Source organism: Grampus griseus, assembly GCF_964374135.1.
Source record: "Grampus griseus genome assembly, chromosome: 5".
Classification (NCBI taxonomy): domain Eukaryota; kingdom Metazoa; phylum Chordata; class Mammalia; order Artiodactyla; family Delphinidae; genus Grampus; species Grampus griseus.
In genome coordinates this window covers 61,578,970-61,601,689 of record NC_138998.1, presented here as the reverse complement: position 1 = coordinate 61,601,689, position 22,720 = coordinate 61,578,970, and the positions used below count along the sequence as shown (strand labels likewise).

The 22,720-nt window shown below is 36.3% G+C and overlaps 1 protein-coding gene across 1 annotated transcript in view; it reads right to left on the bottom strand.

Annotated features, from left to right (window-relative positions):
• The window catches only part of VPS8 (VPS8 subunit of CORVET complex), a 308,205-nt gene that overhangs the window by 273,287 nt on the left and 12,198 nt on the right, over positions 1 to 22,720 (bottom strand). The window contains exons 4-7 of the mRNA XM_082654910.1: positions 19,368 to 19,498; positions 9,045 to 9,138; positions 4,614 to 4,646; positions 3,611 to 3,665 (exon numbers count right to left, since the gene is read on the bottom strand). Of these exons, the coding sequence (XP_082511036.1) occupies positions 3,611 to 3,665; positions 4,614 to 4,646; positions 9,045 to 9,138; positions 19,368 to 19,498 (313 nt within the window). The remainder of the gene's footprint in view (positions 1 to 3,610; positions 3,666 to 4,613; positions 4,647 to 9,044; positions 9,139 to 19,367; positions 19,499 to 22,720) is intronic.

Here is a 22,720-nt window from a genome sequence, read left to right as displayed (position 1 = left end):
TCGACTGTAACATTTTTCAACATTAAAAAGGTCCAAAGAAAAAGAGTCACTCATGCAAACCAAAATTACTATACCTTTTCCTTTGAATCCATGGAGAAAAGATCAAAAAAAAGAGAAAAGCAAGAAATCAGTTCAAAAGTTCAGAGAAAAGACAGGTAAAATTTCAAGAGTATAAGTGATAAACTTTAGTTATCTGTGGGAATGATACTAAATGTGATTAAATGATACATCTAGCATTTATATTTAGGTATTGGTATGGAAATAAAGAAAATGCATAATATCCAAATTTTAGCACAGTAAATCCAAGTCCATTAAGCTTGATAGAAACAAAAACAATTTCCAAAAGATAATCTATTAAAGTATACTAACAACCCTCAAAATGGAAAACTAAGGGCCTTAGGATAGGGAGATATCTTTATTAAGATTCGAATTTTTGAGATCCTATATTTAGGTAAGAACCAAGATACATAATAAATACCATATACCTATAATTCCATAAGAAAAGGCAATTTACATGATGTTTAAGAAGCTTATAATGATTACTATTTTAATGACCCAGGCCTCTATTCCAAAGAGAATCTAATGGTACTTAAACAAGTACAATTCTGCACTTTTTCCTATGATCAACAAAGATGTTTAAAAGATCAGATTTAACCCAGATCTCTAATCTAGACACTTCATAGTATTATTACTCTGCCATTTTTTTCCTGGCTTTCAAGCAAATTTAAATCCATTTATTAAAACTCATTGTCCAAATATCTGATTCCCACAAAAATGAGTAAAATTTATTAACTGCATGATTAAAAATCCAAAGCCTAACTAGAATATTATGATCCTTTCTCAAAAGGTTCATTATGGCATACTTTCTTTTTCATGAGACTGTAATGAAAGATTATTATTTCATCAAATCTACAAGAAAGTTGCTGGGGTCTAAAAAAATTAGAAAGCAGGCCCAAGAAAATTAAGAAGACAGTAATGAAAGACAATAAACTCTTCTTCTCTGTTAGTTTTTATTTTAAAAGACTTCACTTTTTTTTTTTTTTTTTTTGGCGGTATGCGGGCCTCTCACTGTTGTGGCCTCTCCCGTTGCGGAGCACAGGCTCCGGACGCGCAGGCTCAGCGGCCATGGCTCACGGGCCCAGCCGCTCCGCGGCATGTGGGATCTTCCCGGACCGGGGCACGTACCCATGTCCCCTGCATCGGCAGGTGGACTCTCAACCACTGCGCCACCAAGGAAGCCCAAAAAGACTTCATTTTAATTTGTTGCAGTAAGCTCTGCATGGATTTGATTATAAGCAGGCACATATTCTTATAACCTTGCGGTAAGGAAGGGATATTAAAGCAGATAGAGTTGAAGAAAAGTGAGTACTGGTAAGTGGGAACAAAAATAAACATGTATTCTGCTGACAGATAAACACGAACATTATATTTTATCCTCATTCATCTTAGTTCTTCCATTCTTTCCTTTATATATCTTGCAATTTGCCTCCTTTTCTCTCAGAACTGGGGAGAACTGCTTGGAAGTGTGGAAATGTACTGATCTTAGGATTCAGTATTCCTTGATTCTGAATTTGGCTCTGTACATGTCACTTAACCTCTCTGGTTCTCAATCACCTCATATGTAAATAAGGGGATTGAACTAAAAGTCCTATGAAGATCCTTTCCCAGAATTCTATCAATCTGATACCAACTATGCCCTCATAGGAAAACAAGCATTCCTACACGTGATAGGAGAGCAAACTGGTAAAACTTTCTAGAAGACAATTAGGCAGTATACATCAGAAGTGTTTAAAATGTTCATACCCTGACCTCCGCAAGCCCACTTTTAGGAATTTGTCCTAAGGAAATAATCATGTGCACAAAAATGCAGTTACAAAGATGTTCATCACTCTACTTTTTGGTTAGAAACAACCTAAATGTCTTATAGTAGGAAACGATTAAGTAAAACGTGGCCATTAAAAATGATGTTACACAGAAACAGAATCACAGACATAGAAAACAAACTCACGGTTACCAAAGGAGAGGGGGAGGGGTAAATTAGAAGTTTGGGATTAGCAGATACAAACCACCATATATAACATAGATAAACAACAAGGTTCTACTGTATAGCATAGGGAACTATATTCAATATCCTGTAATAAACCATAATGGAAAAGAATATGAAAAAGAATATATAAATATATATATAAACTGAATCGCTTTGATGTACACCAGAAACACAACACTGTAAATCGATCATACTTCAATTAAAAAAAAAAGCTAATAACTTAATACAGAAAAAAATTATGTTACAGATGACTTATTATGTTACAGATGACATGGAAAGATGTTCATTATAATGAAAATGCAGGTTACAAATTAACATGATCCCATTTGGGGGTGTGTACATATATATACACACATGTACAGGAAAAAAGATTAGAAGGCCATACAGAAATGTTAGGAATTATTCCTGGATGGCAGAATTTGGTGTATCTTCAACTTTTTGCTCATCTAAATATTTTATTATGAACACATATTATGGAATAAGAAAAAATTATTGTTTAAAGAATCAATTCTAAAGTTCTCTCAAGAGAATTATATTTTTGTTTCCATTCTTCTCATCCCCAGACAAAAAAACTTTTTTATATCAATCGCCTTTGAAAAGACTAGTTGTTAAAAACACAGATAAATAAGGCTTTTGGCATAATGGAAAATTTATAAATAGGAAGTCAAATTGTTCAAAAACAAGGGAAAATAACTAGTTATTCACTCATACGATAAATAAAAATGCAAGGCCCACAGAGATCAAACTGTGGTTCTGCTATTAAGGTCTTCCCAGGTAATCCTTACACAATATCCTGTAGAGTCCTTACCAAAATACAGTATCATCAGGAATTCCATTTAAGAAAGTTGCAAAAGACTTAAGATCCATAGAGAACACTAAAAATGACAGGAAAATATTATCTAGTAGTTTTTAAGTTAACAGAACAAAATGTTCTGCTCATAGTATTGAATGCAAAAGCAAAGAAAGATTAAAACTAGGTTTATTTAGTCTCACATAGGAAAAGAAAATGAGAAAATAGGACTATCACCTACCATACAAATAAAACTAGCTAAGTTCTCTTCTCAACCAAAAAAAGAAAGTGATTATGGGCTAAAAATTTTTCTGTTTAGAGGGATTTACAATGTAAATGAAAAAAAACACTGTCAGTAAGAGTTACTGAAAATTACTGAGAAAGCCTGGGAATCTCTTTCCCTGAAGATCTTTTCAAATACCTACTACTCAAATATGATTTAGAATAAAACATTAGCACCACCACAAACCAGAGGAACACGAAATGACAACCTCTCAACTTTATATCCTTTTTGTCTAGGTCTGCAGAGAGTCAAAAGATATGATATGATAGCTTATAAATTCATAAAGAAGAAAATAAACTTGCAATGAGCAACAAAATGAAGCTGAGTCAAGTAATTTTTAACTATAAAAACGCTGACTGCTACTTTTCAAGTTTTTCTGGCTTTTTTCAAAAAAATTAAGTTTACTATATAAACTGTGATTTTAAAGACATTATTAAAAAAAACCCAAATACTTAATATTTAAAATAAGGAAAGTAGTTAGAAAATTTACCAAATATTAAAGCCAATCCATGAGATGTACCCACTGCTATCAGACTCGACACTGCCTGAGAACAAAAGAGAAGATTACATTTTAAGACATTACAAGGATCTTGAAATGATCAGAATTGAATTTGCTGGTTTTCTTTCCTCTAGGCACCAGATAACATACCAACTATTATAAATAAGGAAAATTTCATCTAGGAGGCAAAACAGGAAATGAAACTCAGAACATCTTATTTCTGGGAATCCCTCTAAATTTACTCTAAGGGTAACAATATTAAAATATCATATGTTCAACATTATAGGCAAAAACATGCCACTTAACTTCCTCTAAAGCAATTTTTTGAAAAATTCAGGGGTCCACACAAAGTAAGAGGCACTTATGCTACCCAACCAAGAGCCTCCAGGAGTGTGGGAAAGGGAAAAGAAAGCCCTTCTGCAGCTTATTCACAGGAGCCAAAAGGCACCAGAAATACTCAAAACCCAGCCCACTTCCTCACCAATTGACTATCTAATAAGAAAGCTACAGGAGGCAGCTGGAAATAGTTGAAAATAGAAAAGAGGGCACTAGTGTGCTTTCAATATCCCCCAGTTCTCTATAATCACTCCACAGATTTACTATTTGGCAGGCTTGGCAATGGAGTTCAGAGCTGTTAAGTGTACTATTTACCACAAAGTGATTTTACCAAACACTGTTTTCCACTCCCTATAACCAAAGCGAGGCCAAGTCACAGAAGGAGCAAATATACTTGGGCAGGGTAGCACCACATACAAATAAATTGGGAAAAGGCTAATCATTATTTTTCTTAAAAAACAAAACAAAAAGAGAAAACTGAAAATAGAAAGAATGAGAACATTCAACACAGACAAATTTTAAACCTGATTACTGGCAGTAAATGACATGAATTAATTATCACAAAATTTATGTAATAACTTTGAATATCGGAAGAATAAATCTAAGAAAACCTGATCAAATAGAAAGCTTACCTTTAAAGGATTTAAAGTATACTTACAATTGCTGTAGGCAAGCCAGCATCTACTTTGTCCTAAATAAAATTTTAAAAAAAAGTATTTGAAAAGACATTCCCATTTTTAAGCAGAAAATGGTATAAGGCCCTCTCTTTACATATACAATTCAGACAAGAGGTAGAACCGTCATTTTTGCCCCCAAATAAGAGAAACTACAAAAGTTGTATATACCAACAAAATATAAAGAGCACAAGAGTAGATCGTTTTCTTTTACTGTTTCAGGAAGGGTACTGATTATAAATGAAAATGTAAAGGGAAAGAGAGAGGAAAGAGATTCTATTTTCAATAATGTGAATAAACTATAAGTACTATGGGTCACAATGGTAAGAGTACATAAAGATTTTAAAAACGGAAACATACACTAAAGACATTCTTCCTCTAAGTAGGAGCTTCCTACCCAGCATATTATAAAATAACCCCTAAATAAAAACCATCAGCCATAAAAAGAAACGAAATTGAGTTATCTGCAGTGAGGTGGATGGACCTACAGTCTGTCATACAGAGTGAAGTAAGTCAGAAAGAGGAAAACAAATACCGTATGCTAACACATATATATGGAATCTAAAGGAAAAAAAAATGGTTCTGATGAACCTAGGGGCAGGACAGGAATAAAGACGCAGACGCAGAGAATGGACTTGAGGAGGGGGGGAGGGGGAACGGTAAGCTGGGATGAAGTGAGAGAGTGGCATGGACATATATACACTACCAAACGTAAAATAGATAGCTAGTGGGAAGCAGCTGCACAGCACAGGGAGATCAGCTCGGTGCTTTATGACCACCTAGTGGGGTGGGACAGGGAGGGTGGGAGGGAGGGAGACGCAAGAGGGAGGAGATATGGGGATACATGTATATGTATAGCTGATTCACTTTGTTGTACAGCAGAAACTAACACACCATTGTAAAGCAATTATACTCCAATAAAGATGTTAAAAAAAATTAAAAATGAAAGGCAAAAAGAAATAATTTTTAAAATAAGCCAGAGCAGGGTATATTCAGTCAGAATAAGAAAATCAAAACTTAAGTGCTAGTGCCAGCTCCTTACCAGTGACTGTGTGACCTCGGCACAGCCACCTAACCCTTCTGAGTATTAGTCCCCTTACCTGTTTGCAGAAAAGGCAAACACTGCCCTAGCTACCGCCATGAGTTGTCCTGAGGATCAAATTAAATGTAAAATATCCTAAAAATGTAAGGGTGTCTACTAATATTTGGTACTTCTGTAGCTTTGAATAATAACAAGGGCCTTCAATGATTAGAACTGTAGTAGCAAAGAGCTTTCAAATGTATTTATCACATTATTTGATACTCAAACCAGGAGAGATGGATCAAACAAGTAGTATTATTCTGATTTTCCAGATTAAGAAAACAGATTAAGATTCTTAAGATTCAGATTAAGTTTCAAAGAGCTTAAATTGACTTGCCCACAGTTATTCAGGAAGTAGACTATGTCTAAAACTCAGGGTTTCCATTCCCAGACCAGGCTCTTTGGATCACTTCTGTATTTCTTTTCTGTCTGTCCCTGTCAGTGTGCTCAATTCATTATTATAATCTCTCAGAAGGCAGAATCTATTATATCCAACTTTACAGAGCTTCCCAGGAACTAACCTAAAATACTTACACCAGGGCATGGAACTATGAGGAAGAACAATCACCAACGCTGCTATGTACAACGTTCTGGAGAGTAGGATGTACTCAACTTTGTGTGGATGTGTGTGTGTAAAGGATGCCTAACATAATGCTGAACAATAAAGAAACATGCAACAAATATTTGATAAATGATTGATTTGTGTCCTGGACAGGGAAAAAGAATGAGCCAGCAGATGAAGAACATAAACTATATTCAAAATGGAACCTGAAAAATGCAATCAGAAGTCAGCTAACTTTCAAAGCTAAAACCCACAGATGTGGGAAGCAATTTAGAGGATATATGAATAGAATTTTAGTGCTGGTGTTACGGCATCTTAGGATAGTGATTCTCAAAAGCCACGCGCGTTAGAATCACCTGGGATACCCGTTAAAATGCAAATCCCTAGCTACACTGCTAGAACTAGATTCCAATTCAGTAGGTTTGGGATGGTGCCCAGGAATCTGTATTTTCATAAGTATCCTAGGAGATTCTTATACAATGGACACATTTTGCAAAAACACTATGCCAAGGTATCCCCGTTATCTTAAGTGATCATAAAATGATAAATATCCTTTAAAATTAATTTGAATCCATTTTTTAACATCTTTATTGGAGTATAATTGCGTTACAATGGTGTGTTTCTGCTTTATAGCAAAGTGAATCAGTTATACATATTCATATGTTCCCATGTCTATTCCCTCTTGCTTCTCCCTCCCTCCCACCCTCCCTATCCCACCCCTCTAGCTGGTCACAAAGCACCAAGCTGATCTCCCTGTGCTATGCGGCTGCTTCCCACTAGCTATCTATTTTACGTTTGGTAGTGTATTTTAAATATAGTCACATGTCATATTACTTTGAGGAGGATTCCAAAATTAAACAATGAGGTTCACAATTCCAAAAGTTTCATCTCTCCTAAGTGTTCTCCAGGCACAGACTACAAGGCCATGATGATCAACGCCTTAGGCAGCCCTAAATAACATCACTATCCACATGGCTGAAAGCATTACTGAACAGCCATTCAGGAGAGAAACCCCAAAATATAACTAGCTTTACATGTTAATAAACCAACCATCACAGAAAAGCATACAATTTAAATTGAGCTGGTAATCCAAAATTAGGAAAGCAGAGTATGAAGACTGTCACAAGAAAAGCAGTTTTCATTTTAACATACCAAAGGAGCTCAGCCATGGCAATGAAATAAGAACAGAATGCAAACACTCTGGGATTTATTACAATTTTTCCCTCCTCTTCAAGAGAAAGGAGAAACCCTTTTAAATAACAGATTTATCTAATCATTGTTCAATGTCTGAGTTTTAGTTCAGTCTCCATTATTCAAAATATTTTTAAAACTGCACAGGTGGGTCAAATGACTGTTCTGGTTCATCTTGATTTTGAAAGGAATGAATTTCATCACCTACATCAGGATTAAATTCAGAAAACGTCATGGAAATGTAATCCTCAACAGGTGGTTCCCATTCTAGAAAATATGAGCTACTCTCCACCTACAAGAGGAAGAACAATTGCCCAGGTTTCCTCCATTGCTTGACTATCTCTCTATTTAAATTGACTTCATGATATATGAGCTGGGTCAGGGTATACCAACTGCCCGCAGAGAACACTTTTTCTTTCTTTCTTTTTTATTGTTTCTTTGGGGGGTTTTTTGGTTGTTGTTTTCGGGGGGGGGGGTTTGTGTGTGTTTTTTGTGTTTGGTTTGGTTTGGTTTCTGCAATAAGAGCTTTCTCTAATAAACCTGAAGATTACAATGTGGTTATGGTGTCATAATGCCACTTCTGTATCGATCTCTTACCCTTGTGAAAAATCAAAACTTTGTCCAAACTGAATATGCAAAATACCAATTAAACTCCAGGAAAAGAACATAAAAACATATCAAAGTTCCTGGGGTATGAATCTGTCATCATCATCATTATTATTACTATTATTATTTACAGAACCTATATACTGAATTCAGAAAACCAAAACTGAAAGTCTGCGTAAAACTACAGGCCTTGAGGCCAAAGGAAAATTTGATAAAACATACCCGGATCAGCATCTATTGTCTTGATGGACTATTAAATATTTCTGCACTTAACACAGTACTCTAAATCATTTTCAAAAAAGACACAGATATTCTGTTCCAGCTATTATACACTGGCCACATTCACCAATACCACCCTCATTTCACAACAAAGAAGCACTAGACTTGGGAGCCAAAAACCCCAATTTTGAGTAACTGCTCTGCTATCTCCTAACCCAATGATGTAACACAAGTTAATGTCACCTCTCTGAGCCTGTCTTCTCATTTGTAAAATAGGATACGGCTCTCCCTACTTTCAAAGTTGTAAGAGTATGTGAAATAAGGTACATGAAAAGACTTTTGTGAATTATAAAAAAATCACTCAGTTGTAAAAGATTCTGATCAATCATTTCTCCATATGAAAAGACTAAAAAAAACAAGCACTCTACCTCAACCAAATACACAAGACGGCAACTAAACTGAAAAGGAATTTAAAGAAAAAGCAGATAGTGTTTCTTTTAGGCTTGCTGCCATATTTCATTTAGGCACACCCGAGACTCTGGGCAGACCTTTATTTCATGGCTGCACTAATTTCTATGTCAAGATGTGTAGCTATGTCTTATGAGTCAAAAATAATCACACAAAACCCATGAAAGCCAGATTCTATTTTTCTTAAGCCTCGGGCCAAGAGAAGTGCTATGCTTTGTTTTATGCTCATTCCTACTTCATTATGCCATTGCAGGTTATAAAGTTGGGGGAAGAGAACAAAATACTTACAGCTGCAGACACTATTTGGGCAGAAATTCCCTTCAAAAGTGAATGTCGCATAACTGATCCATGGAGTGAAAAAGAATCAGGTAATTTCTTCTTTCTTAAAAAGAAAAAAAAAAGGAAAATGTTTAAGAATTGGAAAAAAAAATTGAAGAGGCAGGGTCTTTAAAACTTTGAAAGAAGAAAAAATAAAAACGAGAAAAGCATAAAACACTGTATTACTTTGTTAGCTCTGGTTTGCAAAGAGGTATAAAATCTAACAGTCTCACGTTAAAATGTAGTGAATCCACCCTGAGCCTCAGAGAAGCACAAGCAGGAAAATGAATAAAGCCACCATTTCTTTTTCACTGATTCAACCTGTTTCTTGCCCACCTTAAGAAATACAGCAAGAGGTTCTGCTACTCATCAGAAGGTTGCCTATAGAGCACCCCTGCTCACATGTCTACATTACCTCTACCTGCCTTCCACCTTTGCCACCTTTCTCGCCCTCCTGTTGTCTATAACGACCCTCTCATTCTCCAACCAACTGCCTCAAATTCCCTACTCATTACTCATTCTCTGATGCTCCTTTCACTTAACCTACTCATCACTGTACAAAAAATAATTTAACTTTTACCAAACATTGAACACCTACTCTATGTGACTAAACGTATGCTCTGGGGATACAAAAATAAGAAGGTCAAAGCTCCGACTCTCAAGGACCTCATATCCTAGCTAGAGGGACTAATGAGTAACTCACTCTTAAATTAAAGGATAAATGTTAGAAAAGAAAAATAAATAAAGCACTACAGAAATGAAATGAAGAGTTTAATCCTGTTTATCAGGGATCTATTAGGGAGAGCTATAGAAAAGGAAAGGCATCTGAGCTGGCCTTGATAGATAACTAGGAGTCTGTCAGACAACAAAAAAGCACAAGCAATAATATGAAGATGTAATGGTGCACAGGGTGTGGAGAATGTAAGTACACAAAAGGCATGGACCAGGAGGACAGGAGTGGGAGTGCTCAGAGATTATGTCAAAATGGTAAGCAGAGTTCAGACTGATGCCATGCAAAGTAGTTCTGACATTACTATGCAGGCAAAAAGAAGACACCACAGCTTTTAAGCAGGTAGTGACCAAATCATCCAAAACATTTACGTTATAATGGTTCCATACAAATTTTAGGATGGTTTTTTCTGTGAAAAAATTTGTTATTGAAATTTTGATAGGGATTGCACTGAATCTATACATGGCTGTGGGTAGTATGAACATTTTAATTAATCCATGAACATGGGATATCTTTCCATTTGTGTTTTTTAATTTCATTTATCAATTCTTATAATTTTCTGTGTACAGCTCGTTCACCTCCTTGTTCCTAAACTTATTCCTAAGTATTTTACTGCTTTTGATGCCACTGTAAATGAGATTTTTATTACTTTTTTATATATTTCATTGTTAGTTTATAGAAACACAACTGATCCAAATCAAAGTAACCTTGAGAAAGAAGACCAAAGCTGGAGGCATCACACTTCCTGATTTCAAACTCTATTTCAAGCTACAGTAATCAAAACAGGATGGTATTGGCATTATAAAAGACACATAGATCAACGAACAAAACAGAGAGCCCAGAAATAACCACTTGCATATATTGTCAACTAATATTTGAAAAAGGAGCCAAGAGCACTAAATGAGGAAAGAATATTCTCTTCAATAAATGGTGCTAGGAAAACTAGGTAATCACATGCAGAAGAATGAAACTGTACCCTTACCTTATGCCACTCACAAAGATTAAACAGATTAAACATAAGACCTGAAACCACAAAGCTCTTAGAAGAAAACAAAGGGAAAAACCTCCTTGACAGTGGTACTGGCAGCAATTTTTTGGTTATGTATGGAACCAAAAACACAAGCAACAAAAGCAGATATACATATAATATATATAAATATATATAAATGGGACTACATCAAACTAAAAAGCTTCTGCACAGCTAAAGAAACAATCAAAACATGAAAAGGCAACCTATGGAATAGGAAAAAATATCTGCAAACCATTAACCCCATAAGGGGTGAATAACCAAAATATATAAAGAACACTTATAAGTCAAGAGCAAAAAACGATCTGAGTAAAAAAATGCGCAGAGGACCTAAATAGGCATTTTTCCAAGGAACACAACAGATGGCCAACAGGTACATGAAAATGTGCTCAACATCACTCATCATCAGAGAAATGCATATGAAAACCACAATGAGATATCATCTCATATCCATTAGTATGGCTATTATCAAAAAAACAAAAGATAAGTGTTTGTGAGGATACAGAGAAAAAGGAATCCCCAGACACTGTTGGTGGGAATGTAAACTGGTGCAGTCACTATGGAAAATAGCATGGAGGTCCCTCAAAAAATTAAAACTAGAACTACCATGTGATCCAGCAATCCCACTTCTGGGTTGTATATTCAAAGGAAACAAAATCACTATCTCAAAGAGATACCTGCACTCGTATGTTCATTGCAGCATTATGCAAAATAGCCAAGATACGGAAACAACCTAAGTTAAATGTCCATCTACAGATGAATGGATACAGATGTGTATGCACATACACACACACACACACACACACACACACACACACACACACACACACACACACAATGGAATATTATTCAGCCATGAGAAAGAAGGAAATCCTGCCATTTGTGACAACACTGATGGACCTTGAGGGCATTATGCTACAAGAAATAAATCAGACAGAGCAGGACAAATACTGTATGATCTCACTTATAGTGGAATTTTAAAAAGCCAAACTCACAGAAAGACAGACTAAAATAGTGACATCCAGGGGCGGAGGGAAATACAGAGATGCTGGTCAAAGGGTATAAACTTCCAGTTTTAATATGAGTAAGTTCTGGGGATCTAATATACAGCATGGTGACTATAACAACACTGTGTTATATACTTGAAAGTTGCTAAGAGAGTAGATCTTAGATGTTCTCACTGCAAAAACAAAAAACAGGCGAATTATGTGAGGTGATAAGTAACCCTTCTGTGGTAATCATTTCACAACATATACATATATCAAAGAATCACGCAGAGGGAAGACAGCAGAAGCAAGAAGAATTACAATCCTGCAGGCTGTGGAACAAAAACCACATTCACAGAAAGATAGACAAGATGAAAAGGCAGAGGGCTATGTACCAGATGAAGGAACAAGATAAAACTCCAGAAAAACAACTAAATGAAGTGGAGATAGGCAACCTTCCAGAAAAAGAATTCAGAATAATGATAGTGAAGATGATCCAGGACCTCAGAAAAAGAATGGAGGCAAAGATCGAGAAGATGCAAGAAATGTTTAACAAAGACCTAGAAGAATTAAAGAACAAACAAACAGAGATGAACAATACAATAACTGAAATGAAAACTACACTAGAAGGAATAGCAGAATAACTGAGGCAGAAGAACAGATAAGTGACCTGGAAGACAGAATGGTGGAATTCACTGCTGTGGAACAGAATAAAGAAAAAAGATGAAAAGAAATGAACACAGCCTAAGAGACCTCTGGGACAACATTAAACGCAACAACATTCGCATTATAGGGGTCCCAGAAGGAGAAGAGAGAGAGAAAGGACCAGAGAAAGTATTTGAAGAGATTATAGTCGAAAACTTCCCTAACATGGGAAAGGAAATGGCCACCCAAGTCCAGGAAGCGCAGAGAGTCCCATACAGGATAAACCCAAGGAGAAAAATGCCGAGACACACAGTAATCAAACTGGCAAAAATTAAGGACAAAAAAACTTATTGAAAGCAGCAAGGGAAAAACGACAAATAACATACAAGGGAACTCCCATAAGGTTAATAGCTGATTTCTCAGCAGAAACTCTACAAACCAGAAGGGAGTGGCATGATATACTTAAAGTCATGAAAGGGAAGAACCTACAACCAAGATTACTCTACCCGGCAAGAATCTCATTCAGCTTCGATGGAGAAATCAAAAGCTTTACAGACAAGCAAAAGCTAAGAGAATTCAGCACCACCAAACCAGCTCTACAACAAATGCTAAAGGAACTTCTCTAAGTGGGAAACACAAGAGAAGAAAAGGACCTACAACAACAAACCCAAAACAATTAAGAAAATGGTCATAGGAACGTACATATCGATAATTACCTTAAACGTGAATGGATTAAATGCTCCAACAAAAAGACACAGGCTTGCTGAATGGATACAAAAACAAGACCCATATATATACTGTCTACAAGAAACCCACTTCAGATGCAGGGACACTCAGACTGAAAGTGAGGGGATGGAAAAAGATATTTCATGCAAACGGAGATCAAAAGAAAGCTGGAGTAGCAATACTCATATCAGATAAAATAGACTTTAAAATAAAGAATGTTAAAAGAGACAAGGAAGGACACTACATAATGATCAGGGGATCAATCCAAGAAGAAGATATAACAATTATAAATATATATATGCACCCAACATAGGAGCACCTCAATACGTAAGGCAACTGCTAACAGCTATGAAAGAGGAAATTGACAGTAACACAATAATAGTGGGACAGTTTAACACCTCACTTACACCAATGGACAGATCATCCAAAATGAAAATAAATAAGGAAACAGAAGCTTTAAATGACACAATGGACCAGATAGATTTAATTGATATTTACAGGACATTGCATCCAAAAACAGCAGATTACACTTTCTTCTCAAGTGCGCACAGAACATTCTACGGGATAGATCACATCTTGGGTCACAAATCAAGCCTCAGTAAATTTAATAAAATTGAAATCATATCAAGCATCTTTTCTGACCACAACGTTATGAGATTAGAAATGAATTACAGGGAAAAAAACGTAAAAAACACAAACACATGGAGGCTAAACAATACATTACTAAATAACCAAGAGATCACTGAAGAAATCAAAGAGGAAATCAAAAAACACCTAGAGACAAATGACAATGAAAACATGATGATCCAAAACCTATGGGATGCAGCGAAAGCAGTTCTAAGAGGGAGGTGTATAGCTATACAAGTCTACCTCAAGAAACAAGAAAAATCTGAAATAAACAATCTAACATTACACCTAAAGGAACTAGAGAAAGAAAAACAAACAAAACCCAAAGTTAGCAGAAGGAAAGAAATCATACAGATCAGAGGAGAAGTAAATGAAATAGAAACAAAGAAAACAATAGCAAAGATCAATAACCCTAAAAGCTGGTTCTTTGAGAAGATAAACAAAATTGATAAACCATAAGCCAGACTCATCAAGAAAAAGAGGGCGAGTACTCAAATCAATAAAATTAGAAATGAAAAAGGAGAAGTTACAGATACCACAGAAATACAAAGCATCCTAAGAGACTACTACAAGCAACTCTAGGCCAATAAAATGGACAACCTGGAAGAAATGGACACATTCTTAGAAAGGTATAACGCTCCAGGACTGAACCAGGAAAAAATAGAAAATATGAACAGACCAATCACAAGTAATGAAATTGAAACTGTGATTAAAAATCTTCCAACAAACAAAAGTCCAGGACCAGATGGTTTCACAGGTGAATTCTACCAAACATTTAGAGAAGAGCTTACACCCATCCTTCTCAAACTCTTCCAAAGAATTGCAGAGGAAGGAACACTCCCAAACTCATTCCATGAGGCCACCATCACCCTGATACCAAAACCAAAGATACTACAAAAAAAGAAAATTACAGACCAACATCACTGATGAATACAGATGCAAAAATCCTCAACAAAATACTAGCAAAGAGAATCCAACAACACATTAAAAGGATCATACACCATGTTCAAGTGGGATTTATCCCAGGGATGCAAGGATTCTTCAATATACGCAAATCAATCGGTGTGATACACCATATTAACAAATTGAAGAATAAAAACCATATGATCCTCTCAATAGATGCAGAAAAAGCTTTTGACAAAATTCAACACCCATTTATGACAAAAACTCTCCAGAAAGTGGGCATAGGGGGAAACCTACCTCAACATAATAAAGGCCATATATGACAAACCCACAGCAAACATCATTCTCAATGGTGAAAAACTGAAAGCATTTCCTCTAAGATCAGGAACAAGACAAGGATGTCCACTCTCGCCACTATTATTCAACATAGTTTTGGAAGTCCTAGCCACCACAATCAGAGAAGAAAAAGAAATAAAAGGAATACAAATTGGAAAAGAAGACGTTAAACTGTCACTGTTTGCAGATGACATGATACTATACATAGAGAATCCTGAAGATGCCACCAGAAAACTACTGGAGCTAATCAATGAAGTTGGTAAAGTAGCAGGATACAAAATTGATGCACAGAAATCTCTTGCATTCCTATACACTAATGATGAAAAATCTGAAAGAGAAATTAAGGAAACACTCCCATATACCATTACTACAAAAAGAATAAAACACCTAGGAATAAACCTACCTAGGGAGACAAAAGAGCTGTATGCAGAAAACTATAAGACAGTGATGAAAGAAATTAAAGATGATACCAACAGATGGAGAGATACACCATGTTCTTGGATTGGAAGAATCAATATTGTGAAAATGACTGTACTACCCAAAGCAATCTACAGATTCAATGCAATCCCTATCAAATTACCAATGCCATATTTTACAGAACTAGAACAAAATATCTTAAAATTTGTATGGAGACACAAAAGTCCCCGAATAGACAAAGCAGTCTTGAGGGAAAAAAATGGAGCTGAAGGAATCAGACTCCCTGACTTCAGACTATACTACAAAGCTACAGTAATCAAGACAATATGGTACTGGCACAAAAACAGAAACATAGATCCATGGAACAAGATAGAAGGCCCAGAGATAAACCCACACACCTACAGTCAACTAATCTATGACAAAGGAGGCAAGGGTATATAATTGAGAAAAGATAGTCTCTTCAGTAAGTGGTGCTGGGAAAACTGGACAGCTACATGTAAAAGAATGAAATTAGAACACTCCCTAACACCATACACAAAAATAAACTCAAAATGGAATAGAGACTTAAATGTAAGACTGGACACTATAAAACTCTTAGAGGAAAACATAGGAAGAATACTCTTTGACATAAATCACAGCAAGATCTTTTTTGATCCACCTCCTAGAGTAATGGAAATAAAAACAAAAATAAACAAATGGGACCTAATGAAACTTAAAAGCTTTTGCACAGCAAAGGAAACCATAAACAAGACGAAAAGACAACCCTCAGAATGGGAGAAAATATTTGCAAATGAAGCAACTGACAAAGGATGAATCTCCAAAATATATAAATAGCTCATGCAGTTCAATATTAAAAAAATGAACAACCCAATCCAAAAATGGGCAGAAGACCTAAATAGACATTTCTCCAAAGAAGACCTACAGATGGCCAAGAAGCACATGAAGAGCTGCTCAACATCACTAATTATTAGAGAAATGCAAATCAAAACTACAATGAGGTATCACCTCACACCAGTTAGAATGGGCATCATCAGAAAATCTACAAACAACAAATGGGTGTGGAGAAAAGGGAACCCTCTTGCACTGTTGGTGGGAATGTAAATTGATACAGCCAGTATGGAGGTTCCTTAGAAAACCGAAAACAGAACTACCATATGATCCAGCAATCCCACTACTGGGCATATACCCAGAAAAAAATATAATTCAAAAAGACACATGCACCCCAATGTTCACTGCAGCACCATTTACAATAGCCAGGTCATGGAAGCAACCTAAATGCCCATCAACAGACAAATGTATAAAGAAGATGTGGTGCATATATACAATGGAGTATTACTCAGCCATAAAAAGGAACGAAATTGGGTCATTTGTTGAGACGTGGATGGATCTAGAGACTGTCATACAGAGTGAAGTAAGTCAGAAAGAGAAAAACAAATATCGTATATTAACGCATGTATGTGGAGTCTAGAAATATGGTACAGATGAACCGGTTTGCAGGGCAGAAATTGAGACACAGATGTAGGGAACAAACGTATGGACACCAAGCGGGGAAAGCCACGGTGGGTGGGAGTGGTGGTGTGATGAATTCGGCAATTGAGATTGATACGTATACACTTATGTGCATAAAATTGCTGACTAATAAGAACCTGCTGTATAAAAAGATAAATAAAATAAAATTTAAAAATTAAAAAAAAGAATCACATTGTATACCTTAAATCTACACAGTACTGCATGTCAATTATATCTCAATAAAGCTGAAAAAATTTAAGTTATTTATTTGTAGAAGAAAGTGATGAACAGGTTAATATATCCAGCCATGGCCCCTATCCCACAAGAGTTGACAACCTAAAGAAGACAGCACTGACACAGGCAAAATTTAAGAAGTCGAGGAAAAATACACCAACAACTTAGCCACATTAAAGTTACACATGAATTCAATGAAGTATTTACATTATGCTTCCTCCACTTCTCTTTCCTTTTCATGTGCTCTCCAAGAATTTGGAAGGTGAAAAGCAGCCAAAATGAAGTTATATAGGGTTAGAAGTCCTTTTCCCAAATCTTTAATCATCTCTGTGACTCTCCTCTGAACCCATTTCAAGGGAATGCAGAAACACTGGAGCTGTCCTTAGAGAGCAGGAGGAAGGTGGTGGAGGGAGGAGGGAGGGAACAGAAAGGTGGTGAGGTAAACCAAGCCTCACATTTCCACCACAGACACTGTACCAGGGGTGATGTGTGCACCCTCTAAGGGCTCTCCTGCTTCTGGGTGTCCCCGGCTATTATTATAGCTTCCTACTGTGTGTACAGAAGACAGTCGTCATGTCATCCACCTTTTTATCCTCTCCCCTCAACAGTGCCTAAATATTCAGGATCTAGCAAGCATTTTATTTCCACCTGAGTGGGCCTTCTACTTCCTATGCAGAGCTTCTGCAGGCCATACTGTATGCAAGTGTGATTTAAATGAATGCTTAACCAGAGAGCCCAGAAATAAACCCACACACCTATGGTCAATTAATCTTCGACAAAGCAGGCAAGAATATAAAACAGGAAAAAGACAGTCTCTTCAGCTATTGGTGCTGACAAAGTTGGACAGGTGCATGTAAATCAACGAAGTTAGAACACACCCTCTCATCATGCACAAAAATAAACTCAAAATGGCTTAAAGACTTAAACATAAGACATGACACCATAAAACTCCTAGAAGAGAATATAGGCAAAACATTCTCTGACATAAATCATACCAGTGTTTTCTTAGGTCAGTCTCCCAAGGCAACAGAAATAAAAACAAAAGTAAACAAATGGGACCTAATCAAACTTACAAGCTTTTGCACAGCAAAGGAAACCATAAACAAAACGAATGGGAGAAAGTATTTGCAAATGATGCACCCAACAAGGGCTTAATTTCCAAAATATACAAACAGCTCATACAATACAACAACAAAAAAACAAACAACCCAATTGAAAAACAGGCAGAAGACCTAAATAGACATTTCTCCAAAGAAGACTTGAAGATGGCCAGTAGGCACATGAAATGATGCTCAACATTGCTAATTATTAGAGAAATGCAAGTCAAAACCACAATGAGATACCAACCCACACTGGTCAGAATGGCCATCATTAAAAAGTCTACAAATAACAAATACTGGAGAGGGTATGGAGAAAAGGGAACCCTCCTACACTGTTAGTGGGAATGTAAGCTGGTGCAGCCACTATGGAAAACAGTATGGAGGTTCCTCAGGAAACTAAAAACAGAATTACCATATGATCTAGCAATCCCACTCCTGGGCATATATCTGAACAAAAGTATAATTCAAAAAGATACATGCACCCCTATGTTCATAGCAGCACTATTCACAATAGCCAAGACATGGAAACAACCTAGATGTCCATCGACAGATGAATGGATAAAGAAGATGTGGTACATATATACAATGGAATACTACTCAACCATAAAAAAGAATGAAATAATGCCATTTGCAGCAACATGGGTGTAACCAGAGATTATCAATACTAAGTAAGTCAGAAAGAGAAAGACAAATACCATATGATATCACCTTTATGTGGAATCTAAAATATGGCACAAATGAACCTATCTATGAAACAGAAAGAGACGCAGACATAGAGAACAGACCTGTGGTTGCTTGGCAGGGGCGGAGAATGAACTGAGAGTTTGGGGTTAGTAGATGGAAACTATTACATATAGAATGGATAAACAGGTCCTACTGTAGAGCACAGGGAACTATATTCAATATCATGGAATAAACCATAATGGAAAAGAATATGAAAAAGAATGTCTATATATGTATAACTAAGTCACTTTGCTGTACAACAGAAATTAACATTGTAAATCAACTATATTTCAATTTAAAAAAAGAAGAAAAAAATAAAAGGATATTTACCTTTTTAAGTTGGTCCTGTCGCCACTATCTGAGCTTGCCACAGACGAAGTATCATAGGAGTGAGAATCAATAGTATCAATATTTAACAATGTAGGATCTTCAAGAACAAAAGAATCATCTTCATCATCAGTCTAAATTAGAAGAACATGGATAAATAAATTCAAAATTCCAAATACTCCATAAGTCAAATAGGCGTTAATGGGTTTCTCCAAAACACTCATATGCTTATTCTGTTTTTCACCCATTTTTCACGCATTGCTGTTGACCAGAGAGGCATAGTACAGAATTAAATTACAACTCTAGTTATCTCTCCCTACAAAGAGTTCACTCCAAAAATTTCTTTCTTGTAGCTGGAAGAAGTAGGAGCAGTTATGCAGATGATTGTTAGTTGCCAAATATTTCTTAAAATTCAAACGTGTATAGATGCTTTACTAGTTAACTAACAGCCAATGGCTAATTGAAGAAAATAAATACCACCTGACTATAGATAGTTTACCTTAAGAAATATGACAAGCAGACAGAAGAAAGGCATTCTGGGTTGGAAACAGCATGTGCAAACACAGTGATTTCATAATATGAATTTTGCCCATGAAAAAGGAAGTAGTCTAAAATGAATGGAGTATTTGAGTAGGAGTTGGAGGTGATCCTAGAAAGATAAGCTGGGATCCAAATTGTAAAAGTCTTATATTCCATTAAGCTAGGTGATAGGAGGGCCCTATTTGTCCACCACTGTAACCCTAGTGCCTAGTACAATGCCTGACACATAATCAGTACTCATTTACTTAATAAATTAATGTACTATATATAGTAGGCAGTGGGAAGGCAACTGAGATCTTTAAAAAATGTACACATGATGGGAACCATGCTTTAGAAAGATAAATGGGGCAGTATGAAGATGGATGAGGGTAGAGGGGGAGACAGGCAGGGAGACTAATAAGAACCAGCAAGATGGCTATTGCAATGTCAAGGAAAGACAGGAGAGTTCAGTCTAGGAATGCAGCAGAAGGGGTCAAGAGAAGGAGTAAGGAAAGAGACATTACTGAGGTAAAATCCAAAATTCCTGGTTACCATTTAAACAGTGTGTTCTGAGGGGTTGGGGGGGTTAAGAAAGAAGTCAAAGAAGATTCCAAGGTTTCCAGCTTGAGCAACTAGCAAAAGGTGATACTACTAACTGAGATAAGAAAGCAAAAAGAATAGCAGATAAAGCAGAATGAGTTTAGCTTTGAACAAGCTGATTCTGGGCAACAGACATTAAAGAAAAAAGTTCTGATCTTACCTCCTCTTTCAGCTGGACTACCTTCTGCCTTACCATTTCCATTCATATTCTTAAGAGAGCAGAGCAGTCCATACTCATTACCTCCACTTTCTCCACCCATTACCAGCTACTGACTACTACTCTTGCTGAAGTTACTAGTCAAATCCAACAGCCTATTTTCCGTTAGCATGCTCTTGTCCTGTACGCATCACTTAACACTACTGGCCATGCCCCACTTCTTGAAACTTTCTCTTCCCTTGGTTTCCAATACATCTCTTTGCTACTCCTCCAACTTACGTGGCCTCTTCTATCAGTCATGTTCTCTACTTGTCCTCAGCCCAACCTTTAAGTGGTGTTGTTCCCCAGGATTATATTCTTGTCTCTTCCTACTTCACACATTTCCTACATGAACAAGCTAATCCATACTTATAGTTTCAAGTATGATGTCATGCTAATGACTCCATGCTAATGTCATGCTAATGTGTCTTTAGTACCAACATTTCTCTTGCAGTTTAGGCCATATTTCTGACTGGTTTTCAGATATCTCCACACACAAGATTGCTAAGAACAGGATGAGGGTTAGCAAGGAGCTACTGTGTTACTTGAGAGCTGTACAAGAATGGAAGGACTGCCATAAGGAAAGGTAACAGAAACAATTCATAAATAAGAACTGCAGCACCAAGGTCTTAAGCAAGAGAATCAATCAGGATCTTATCTGATTTTCTTAAGCAGTCAGAGACATAATTAAAGAAAACAGATTAGCTAAATTAAGCCAGGGTTGAGGCTTACAGGATAAGTGGGGGGAAAAAAATGAGGAAGAGAATTGAGGGTATCAATAAGGCTGAATTTAAAATTACTAGCTACACAGTAGAGCTATCAATTCTCACAAATTGATGTGTAAAATCTACATAAGCCTATCAAACTTCAGCTGGGGTGTGTGTGTGTGTGTGTAAACTAGTAAAGTGATTCTCAAACTTACGTGGAAATGAAAAAGACCAAGAATAAGCAAGGCAATCTTGAAGAACAACAACAAAGCTGGAAGATGAAACTGCTAGATATCAAGACCTATTATAAAGGTTCAGACATCAGAGTGTGCTATTGGGGCAAGTATAGAAAGACCCATGAAATCACACCAACACATATATGATCACCTGATTTAAAACAGAAGTGACACCGCAGAAAAGAATGGTGCTCAGTAAGTGTTGCTGCCTCATACCGCACACCATCACACAGAAAAATTTCAGATTAATTGCAGATCTGATGTGAAAGGCAGAACAATGAAGATTTTAAAACAAAATAAGATAGCATCATCATGACTTTGGAATCTGCAAAATTTTCTTCCACTGGACGCACCAAAAAACTAATCATAATGGAAAAATTTAATAAGCTCAACTACTACTAAGAACTTCCGCTCATCAAAAGAAACCATTGAGAGTGAAAAAGTAACCCACAGAATGGAAGAAGATATTTGCAATACATATATCTAATAAAAACTTATATCCATCAAATATAAAGAACTCTTATAAATAAGTTTTTTAAAAATCAATTGAATAGAAAAGTGGGCGAAAGACATGAAAAAGCAATTCACAAAAGAGATATCCAAATGGCCAGAACATACAAAGGTACCCCAATTTCATCAGTCTTCAGGGAAATTCAGATTAAAACTATGATGTGATATCACTACACACCTACAAGTATGAATGGCTAAAGTGAAAAAGAGAGAAAAATTCAGAAGTTGATGAGGATATGGTAACCAGAACTTCCATATATTGCTGTAGGAAGTATATATTATCACAACCACTTTGAGGAACCTGTGGCAGTATCAACCAAAGCTGAACATGCCCATACCTGGTGACCTAGCAATTCTACTCTTAGGTACTTACCCAGCAGAAATGTGTGTGTGAGTGCGTGTGTATGTATGTGTACACATGTGTGTATGTATCTAAAGATATGAATAAGGATATTCACAGCAGCACTCTTCATAGAAGCCAGAAACCAGATATTATAAAACTGCCCATAAACAGTTGAATGAATAAACAATGGTATATAACAAAGAATTTTATACAACAATGGGAATGGATGAACAATTGCATGCAGC